This window comes from Pygoscelis adeliae, unplaced genomic scaffold, assembly GCF_000699105.1.
Source record: "Pygoscelis adeliae isolate BGI_AS28 unplaced genomic scaffold, ASM69910v1 Scaffold82, whole genome shotgun sequence".
NCBI classification, from domain to species: domain Eukaryota; kingdom Metazoa; phylum Chordata; class Aves; order Sphenisciformes; family Spheniscidae; genus Pygoscelis; species Pygoscelis adeliae.
Window position 1 is genome coordinate 534,863 of NW_008824287.1, and position 10,362 is coordinate 545,224.

Sequence of the window (10,362 nt, forward strand, 5' to 3'; positions counted from 1 at the left end):
TTTGTAATACTGGAAAGTTATTTGAAACCATATCTACCTCATTGTGAATTTGTTTTATTCTTACAACTACAAGCAGTGAAGTCACTGGCCAAATCCATTGGCTACCAATGACTGGTAAGTAAATTCTTTCCATATCCTACAACCAGATTCTAATTTAGCTCTCAGCTGCAGTGGTGTCAGTGTACTGTAGGTAAAGGTGACATGTTAGACAAGCAAGCCCCTGGGAGCTTATTAAAACAAACACTTAAAAAGAACTGAAATATAACTCAACCAATAGCCAAATCCATTTACATTCATATAAGACTGAAAACATCATTACTCCTCTTTACTGCATAAGTAGGTTTGGCTGGAAACACTGAGAATCTGGGCTTCAAGTCTAGGATTTTTTCTTATTATTTTTTATCCTGTAGTCATGTTGTTATAGTGGTAGTACAAGATAACGGCAAAACATTAGGGCACCAGGCCTTGATCTTGCAAAGTAATGATTGTTCTGACCTTGGAGCTTAAAGGCATTTTTACACACATTTAACCTGATGCCATGAACTGTGCCAGTGACTTCAACAGGACTATTTAACATGCTTAAGTTTAAATCTATGCTGAAGTGTTTTGCTGGATCAGAACCACAATGCTCGGTTTACACAAATTATGCAAACAAGATTTTGCCTAAGGTATTTAGAGATTTTAATACATTATATTTACATTATATAGCTAGTATAAAGCCAAATCAATAAATCATTCTTTCTTTGGTTAAATTAAAAGGCATAAATCCAAATCCTTCAGACTGAGAAGACTTTAAAATCATTAGATAAGCCTTCAATCCCAAGGTCTTAGCCCTACAGGTAATGTGGGCCAGGCTAACCGTCTTCTGGGTCTACAGTCAAAGAATACAGATTAAAATACAACTCCAGCCCCACAGATGCATTACACAGTCATCACTCAGGAGATCTAAATAGAAACCAACTCAAACATAGTCAAAATCCCAGCAGAGTCAATGCAGTAAAGTGCTACGGGGCAAATGTAGCTAATAGCTCCACATAGCACGATTTCCCCTACATGCAAGTACATTCAGCATCACTATCAACATAGTAATTATTGCTTAATGCTGTGCTACAAAAGAGGGAAAACAAATTTCTGTAAATGGAAATGAAAGAAGAATGAATGTATCCTAGGGTGTGCACTGGTTTCTAAGGGCCATACATATCTTCAAAATATCTGCATGTCCTTCAGGGCGACTAGGTAAATTTTAAAACCATAAAAAGCTTTACATTGGTATATATACAGGACCTCAGACTTGCTTTTTTGATGGAATGATATTAATTGCTTGTACTATGTTATTTCCCAAGCACTAACCAAAAAAGGAGTTTTAGTGAACAAGGCAGTAAACACGGAAAGTAAAATAGGTGCTCCCTGTCCCCAAAAGCTTAGGGTGCAGTAACTAAAGGCAGCTGCCCAGATCTGGGGGTTGAACTGACTGTGTGGACAATGACAGTTTGTTTCCTATTGGGATTACAGCTATCACACTGAGATGTGTGGCACCCAACCAAGCAGTAGAAAGAGCTGAGAACAGGAATGAGTAAAATCTGCCTCTTATCTGAAATTTTCCATTGCCATGAAACAAGGATTCAGACCCTGAAATGCCTTCCTGCACTTGGGTGTTATTTCAGGTATGTCAGGACAACTGACTAGATCATTAATGTTTCCTCTCCAGGTTGAAGCCTGGACAAACCACATATTATGCCAGCTTCTCTGGAAATGCAGGTGTATATATTAGAGGATGGAGCAAATAGGGAGCACAAAAGACATAAAGACAGGGAAGACAGGTGGTAGACCAGGATATGAGGTTACATGAAACGACACTGAGATGGGGATATTGAAAGCACAGAAGAGAACATGACTACCTTGTGCAGTCCTGGTTTTTAAAAGACCCAACAGCTATTTTGGATTTTCCCTTCACAACTCAAAGAGATAAGGGGAACGAATGGGAAAGAACAAGGCAGAATAAGTAACATAAGAGCAGAAAACAAATGCCACAACTTACTTCTTGTAATTAGCTTAGGAAAATGTAAACTAAATGGAAAGAAAAGGGAAGGTTAGACTTGAGGCAAAGAAAGGGCAAGCCAGATGAAGGACAAGTGTGGAGTGAAGGTGAGATGAAGAGCCTGACATGGAAATGGAAGAGCCGTGAAGCAAAAGGCCAACTTGCACAGCTACAGAAAGTCCAGTGAAAACTTCAGAAAGGTCACTGACTTTCCAAAGGTTTCCCCATGTGGCTATAGGATAGAAGGGTGCAACTTGGGACATATGCATGAAAACAGTTTATATAGACAAACACCACCATGTAGAATTCATTTACTGTCATTCCTTTCAGGAGGTTTTCTTAAAGTGGATCATAACAGTTTTTCTGCAGGTGATTTCTTAACTCAATGGATTCTTTATGCTCAAAGCCTCTTTTCTGTGAAGTTCCAAGCATTTTTTTTCCTAAAAGTTTTTAAATGGACAAGGGTAGTTATAAAATGTGAGCTGAAAACTTGACTTAAGATTTGAACCCTTCTTCCCAATTTAAGATTTTTTACTCATAATTAGATAAACAACATTTTATGCAAATCCTTCTAGAAATTATTTTACTATATGAAACAGTGCTCTTTCTGGAGTTTAAGAAATAACCAGCTTATACATTTAGTAACCTTGCACAGTATTAATGGTAAATGATTATTTTATTGAGTTTGTTTTTTCTAAAACTATATATTGCTGCCAACTTAAACCAAAGTATTTCTTGTTTTTACCATGAACAGTTGTATATATCCTACAGACAGATGGCAACTTCAACAGTAACATAGTTTCGCCTATCTTTCCTTGTCTATGATTCCCACAGGCCATTTTATCTCCCAGAACTTCCTTTAAATTCTAACAAAGACATTTTCCTTAAAACTGATGGTATAGAATAGTTCCCTGTTATTTTTCATGTTATTTATATAATATCCCTGGTAGCATACTGTGCTATTATATACTATAAATCGTATTTTATTTCAGAAAGAACTGTTGGTGGTGTTATTTTTAGGTCCAACTCTACTTCTGCTGATATCCAACCCAGCTAAGAAAATAGCCGTAGGAACATTTAAAATCTCACGTACAGTTTGGGATGACATCCATATTACGAATGCTATGGGAACAGCAGTACTAAAAAAGTAAATAGATACACCACTGAATAAAGAGGATGTGCCCTGAACATACATGTAGGTGCAATTTTACATTCTAGAGAAATGAGAAGTTGGGTTTACTTTTTTTAAGCATTATTTCTATGGCCTTTTTCAGACCAAGTAAATTGCCACAAACTGCATTTAGATGACATTTCAACCCAGTTTCAGTCAGATCCATTGGAAAGTACAGAATCTGATACCAACTTGATTTCAAAGGCATGATACATCACACTGAAGCCTGTAACTTCTATTTTTTTCGAAGATGAAGAGTACACTTTTCTTTTACAGAACTGTTATTACATAACCTAACGCTGAACATAGAAATGGGAAATTTAACCTTAGAAAAATTGTCTATTTTCTTTGCTTCATGCTTTAAAACAGTCATAACTGAGCAGTTAAAAATGGACCAGCAGATATCAGTAGAACCGATCAACTTTTTTTACTGGGGTACCCAGTCATTTAGACAGTAAATAAGAGATATTTGATCAATGAACCAGCAATGTGACACCAGGTGTGCAGTTTCACAGTCTTAGTGCCTCATTCTGATCTCTCTGATACCAGCATAAGTCAGGAGTAACTTACGTAAATTAAAAGCATGCACCAAAGTTGTGTGGAGTCAGAATGAAGCACCTTGTGTTCCAATCTGTTTCACTCAGTATTTCATGTCTGACTTAAGAGATTGGCTCGCTTGCAGAGCTCTACATTAGACATATTGCCTTCTTGTTTTAAAATATGTATGTTTAATATTTAATTTAACAGAATTCCATATTCCAGTCTCTGTGTACTGTGGAAGTCCCTTTGAGGCTTGTGGTTTGTATGTGCAGTTGCAATTCTCCTCAAGTGTAATTTGGAAGCACCATTGCCTAATGGGGTGAAAGAAAGTATCTGTCTCCAATTAATCTTGGCTCTCTTTTGAGTGAGTAATGAAAATATTGCCAAGCCAGTGGCTATTTGTAAAGTGGGCTGTAGGAGCTGAGCCAGGCTCACCAAAACGCATTTAATACAGCATGTGTCACAGTGGAATACTAGTAGAGGTACAGGTCTCATCAATTGTCCGCACACTTCAATTATGCACAGCTAATTTAGACTACCACCTTCAAGTGATGACACACTCAAAAATTTTGCCAACTCTGAAATATTGTTTATAATGCTACACATAACTGTAACTGCACATGAAACTGTATAAGTATCATAAAATAGGTACTGTGAATGTAAATTGAGCCTGTGCTTCTATTTTCACAGAAATATAAAACTTATTTTTCATTATATTATGCGGTACAATATTGCATAATATATGCCAAGATGACAGACACATCAATAATATGCAAAAAACTAATTTCACAATTTTAAAAAACGCTCACAGATTTTGAACTTATGATCTGTTGGGACAAACTGTAGAAAGTCTGAAGTTACTTAAGGCCAACAATGCCAGAATGAAAATGGCAGTTTAAATTATACCTGGGTGACCATCACAGCTAGCTTGCAGGAGAGACTATTTTCAAGACCATTTGGCACATCTAGACTTTGGGATAGCTCCCTGAAGTAAAGAATATAAACATTAAAAGGTCAGAAATAGAACAGCTAAGTTATCCATTCACACTGGCAATGGGAATCTTTGCCATTTGGCTCTGAACCACTTTGCCATTCTGCATCCTAATGACAATTACATGTCCCATACTGATATTTCACTTTCAATTTTCATAGAATTAGTGAAAGTATTTAAGGAGTTAATGAAGGCATAGTACTTTCTTTAGAGAAAATATGAAATTAGATTAGAAATTAGATTGCCTTGAAAACATTACATGCAGCAAAATGTGCACTGAGAAAGCCTTCAGGAGTAATCATCTAAGCATGGTTTCTTGTGACTTGCATTTTACTGTTCCACGACAAAGCAAAATAAAAAACCCAAAGATCTGTGGTGAGATTCTGTGGTCTCCAAGAGGCACAGTTCAAAACTTCATAATCCGGGAGAAGTTAAATTGTTTCAAACCATTCTCCATCCTCACAATCACAAACTGCTGCAGGGAGCTGTAAAATTCCCCTGGAATGAACCAGAGTGTATCGGTGGCTACATGGCAGCTCGACAGATATGCCGCAGCCTTGCCCTAACCTGCTGCCCTGCTTCAGCCCCATGCCCAGCATGAGGACTTCAGAGTTTGTCCTCAGACAGCATCTTTAAGTTACCTTTCACCATGTGCTACCAGAGGCATCGTCCCTTTGCCAGGAATAGAGCTTTTAAGGGTCTCTTTATGCCAATCTGATTCCTCTTATCTTACATAAGGGGCCAGAGCAGGGACGCAGCTTGCTCTCTTAGCTCTAAATCTATCCTATATGGCACGCAATTCTCTAAAGTACAGCCAGCTTCTGCTTTGATGAAGCACTGTGCAGTGAAGACTGAAGGATCCGGTTTTTCACCATTTAAAGATGTATGATAGCAACAAAGCTCTATGTTAAAATATTTAACTCGCAGAGAACTTATGGAAATTGTCTATTCAAGCTCAGCAAAGACATTAAATTACCAAGCTGTTCTAGGACAGTTGTGTGTGGAGAAAAGCCAGAAATGCTCTGAGATTGTAACGTTACTTACAAAGATTACAGCATGAGCCTGATTCAGAAGCTTTTTATACAGATCAGCATGGTGAGCTGCAAAATGTTACCATATCAATTTCTGCAAAACATACTGCGTGTGTACATATAGATACAAAATCAGGACTTATACACAGCACATTTCCTGCCACATTTTGAATGGCATCTGTTTGTTTAGTTTGCTGAAATATGAAAAATAATATTTAGCAACTACTGGTAACACAATGTTAACAAGATTTAAGAGTATACCTCTGTCTGTCAAAATGCAGATAAAAGGCAAATCCTTCTATCTCAGTGCTTTAATCAGTCAGATCAGGGGTTTGATGAATATGCAAATGTGACTGTTTATACACTATTTTCAGAGTGAAAGGAAACAAATTCAGTTTCATTATAGAATTAATGACAGCTCTGTCCTCTAAGATTAATAATTAAAACCCTACACACATTAAAATGACAGTGCTCCTTTCTCCCACCCTCTGAAGATTTTACTTTTCTATTTTTTGAATACCGCTTTCCATTATAATTGTTTGTCCCTCTAATTGGAATGATTAATAATTAATACCAGTTCAGGGATATGTAATAGTCATCTTTAGAACAAGAACTGTATTTAACTGACAAAAGGGTTAAAAAACACTTTCTTTTGTTAATTCTGTTTTTACTCTTCTCCGTAAGTTAATTTTTTCCTCCAAGTTTTATGCCACCATAGGGATCTCAACGGCCTGCTGTAACGCTGGAAGCTTTTTATTTATTCCAGTGCAGCCTATACATATGATTTCATTCTGATTTTCACAATATATGCTGGGATTCTTTTTAAAGCCCCAGCTGCTGGGATCAGCAGCCTTCATAGGAATCACAGCTTCCTTTTTCTGACACACACACTACAAGTTTAGACCAAATCAAATCTCAGAGAAAAGATTAAGAATGTCGGACGAGTGCACTATAAAGTCTGAGAATGCAAAAGGAAAAAAACCAACCCAAGATTTCAGCTAATATTTTTTAATCTGATGATTTCTGAGTTGATATGGGAGTGGCTAAATCATGCTTTCCAACTTCTCAGGACAGGCAACGTTTCAGAGAAAGGTTATAGCAAAGTGAGCAGAAGTTCAGCCTTATCATTAACCCTCTTTCCTGCACCAGAAGAACTATCACATTTCATTTTCATGTGGCCACTAGGATCTATACTGAGACCACTAAACCCTTTTTAATTTCAAATCACCAAAGCAGACATTTTAAGAGTAAATAAAATAGGTAGTTTGTGTATGTTTTGCATTATTTTACCAAGAAAAGCTATACTCTAGTTCCAAAGACACATATTTTCTTCTGAACAGAAAAGCTCTTCCAGAAAGACAAATGGACAGAGTACTCTAAAAATCACATTTCTTCAATAAAGCTGTTGCAGTTTCATCTTTGAATGTCTTTAGAGGTGAATTGATCCTACATGGGAATTTAGCATCGCCTTGCATATCGCAAAGGAAATATTTTATGTGAAATTAAATTAGCATTTGTCTATATTTCACCATGCAGGTATGCTACCTCATGTGTCATTGATAGCAGTAAAACAAATACACGTGTGTGTACTTTAGCAGGGATGATGTATTATACTCTATAAGCATTTAAGGGTAGACATTCATAATGAAGCCTGCTAGTTGGCAAGCATGCCTATTACTTACCACACTGAGTCCTAACAGTTCTCTGCAAAAGTAGTCCATGTTCCTCCTTTGTAGGTTGTCAAGATAGTGCTGAAGGCGAGTGTAAGTGTAGGGGTAGCAGTAAGCAAATTGGTAAGTGTCATCCTCTCGGTCAAAGCAAAAAGCAAATGACATGACATAGTTCTTCCTGTGGTCTGGGCAGCGATAGTAATACACATTTTTAGAGGGTATTCTTTGCCTAAAAAACAAAAACAACATATATATATATACACACACATTGACATATATACATTCACATAAGAAATCTGAACAAAAAGGGTATGCGAGATTCAAATTTCCTCTAAAGCAAATGAAATGTAACAGCCTGAACAGCTCAGGAGCTGGCGAGCAGATCCCAGAGCCTGCGTTTTGGAGCACTCATGCAGACAACCTCCACGCCAGGGGCCCGTGCACGGCACAGCTACTGTGCCGGTGCGCCAGTTGCCACAGGGACCGCAGCTCTCTCCAGGTGCCCGAGCTGGCAGAGTCACCATAGCAGGGGAGAGTATCACACAACCAGAGAAACCCACTCCCAAGAAGTGAAAAGGGTGCACAGGCAGTTAAAGCTATCCTCTACTTCTCTATCAAGCTGGTGCAATCTCATACCACTACACAGGCTTCAGCCAAACCTCTGGCCGGAGTGTGGCTACACCCTTTCATACAGGCCTCATTCACCAGCACAGAAGCAAGGCATAATTAACGAAGGAATGTCAGTATAAGGCAACATTGACAGAAATGTTACCAAAATTCAGAACATCTTTATATTTTTATTATCCTTAATTGTCAGGGGATATATCAACACCTAGCCAATGAATGGAGGAAAAGATAAACTCTTGAGGTGAAAAAAACCCCCAGAACCCAAACAAAAAACTTCAGGTATGGAAAATAACCTGGTCCTAAATTAGAACGCAAAGGAGAAAAGGGTATGTGGTCCTGTTCCAAATTGGATTGCTGCCCTCCTCAAGAGTTCTGGCCTATAGTGCTGACAAGATAAAAATGAATATACATGATGGTAAATAATTATAATAGAGACATTTATGTCATTGTTATCAAGCTGGTATCTGTTTAAGGAATAATAAATGTCTGCCTGATATCTTTCACCCAACTTCAGTTATTCTGTTATTTCTTAACAGAAATGAGTACCGCTTCAGAGGTGGGTGAAACACTTGTTCTATGGACTAGAGATATTCAATATTTCTGTTTGTACTCTTTCTTCATTTTGTAGATAGATTTTCTAGCTTTATTTAAACAGGAGATTCTCTAGTCACGCCATGCACTTGTAATTTGATGTAACTAACTTACCAGCCATGTTTGGCAACAAAACACTATGGTCCTGCAGACTCTAACTGATTCAATTACACAACATTATAAACAGGTCTCATCTAACGATTGGAGCAGATCTCAGCTAAACTAGGATCATGGTGAGGGAAAACATAATAAGATTTACAGACATAGCAGCAGTAATGTGCCTCTTTGTAATAGTTCCAAGAAGCTGGTCTACTGCAGAGCATCAGTTTTGGCCTTTCATTGCTAATATGAAATAGAGGACAAAACCCTCTCATTATGCAGAAGTACGTGTTTGCCAGTTAGCAGCAGTTAAGGAGTCTGATCAGCAAGACTCAGGAGCTACAAAGAGAAACAGAAAGGAATTGAGATGTTCTTGAAAAAGTACAATAAAGAGCCAGTGATGCAGTTAATTAGACTTGAAACAAGAATTTATTTGCCCCTTTTATTGCCCTGGTTCTTGGACATTCAGGGCTTCAAGAATTTACTTCAGTATTTTTGGTTAAATAAGACACTTGCTTATCACTAAGATCTGAAAATGATTTTTAACCCGCAAATATGAAGGACAGAAAAACAATTCTTTTAATTTTTTTAAAAGTATCAATAGGGGAAAAATGCCACCAGCCGTCTGCATGCAGTACCCTAACCTAATAGGTTTCTCCAGTATCTTAACATATTTCTATCATTTGCCCTTACTCTGGAGTGCTATAGGACATCCCTCATTTGATCTCAAATCAAGCAGATGATATGGCAGTGGGTAAATGTATTCTAGCTCCCAGTCCTCAAACCATAATGCAAGTTTAAACAGTATGTTGCTGAGTTGTTGAACTTTATTTGTTTCCAAATTAGCATGGGAGAAATAATAAAGGACAAGCCTCACTTTATGCTATAAAAATTTCACGTAAAATAGGAGGAAATTCAGGATTTTAGAAAGGCTAATGCTAATTGAAATTCATCTGCTGATAGTTAATGTTTAAATGACACATAGTTCTCCTTGGTTCAATAACTTTCTACTTTTAAGCAAGTTGAAGACAACTTTGTTAATGTATTAAAGGCACTTTTGATATTTCATTCCCTTTCCCCTTCATTATAGAAACTAAGCATCTGTTTTATTATCCACTTTGACACATCACTTTATGGCTGCATTTGGCTATTATGGCTAATCTTGATTTCTAGGACATCTGGTATTGACATTTCACTATCTGGTGTCTGACACAACAGCAGAAACCATCCTCAGTTCCTAGGTTTAAATTCACCCTCTCAGGGCAGAAAGTGCCCAAAGTCTTAATTCAAACCATATCTTCCAAAAATAATTATAATGGTACTCCTGTCACTGCTAATCTATTTTTATCTCTCCTAGCACTTTGTCACTGCTAATCTATTTGTGAGTCATATAGAGAAAGAGAGTTAGTGTTTAGATACCAACAACACATCTTACACACAGGAGCCTAATCAGATTGAGATCTTATCGGGGAATTAAAGAAAAAAAAGAAAAAAGGGGGAAGAAAAAGAGAAAAGAGACACAGTGCTAGATATCACCAACTGAGTTTTTGATAACGAAAAGACATTGCTCAGTTCTTGAATTAACCTTTGTGTCCTAGACGCAC

At 37.4% G+C, this 10,362-nt stretch overlaps 1 protein-coding gene across 1 annotated transcript in view; it reads right to left on the bottom strand.

Annotated features, from left to right (window-relative positions):
- Positions 1–10,362, bottom strand: part of AGBL4 (ATP/GTP binding protein-like 4) — a gene marked incomplete at its 3' end in the record, with an annotated part of 877,516 nt that overhangs the window by 484,167 nt on the left and 382,987 nt on the right. Inside the window, exon 4 of the mRNA XM_009318724.1 lies at positions 7,454–7,670. Coding sequence (XP_009316999.1) covers positions 7,454–7,670 — 217 coding nt within the window. The remainder of the gene's footprint in view (positions 1–7,453; positions 7,671–10,362) is intronic.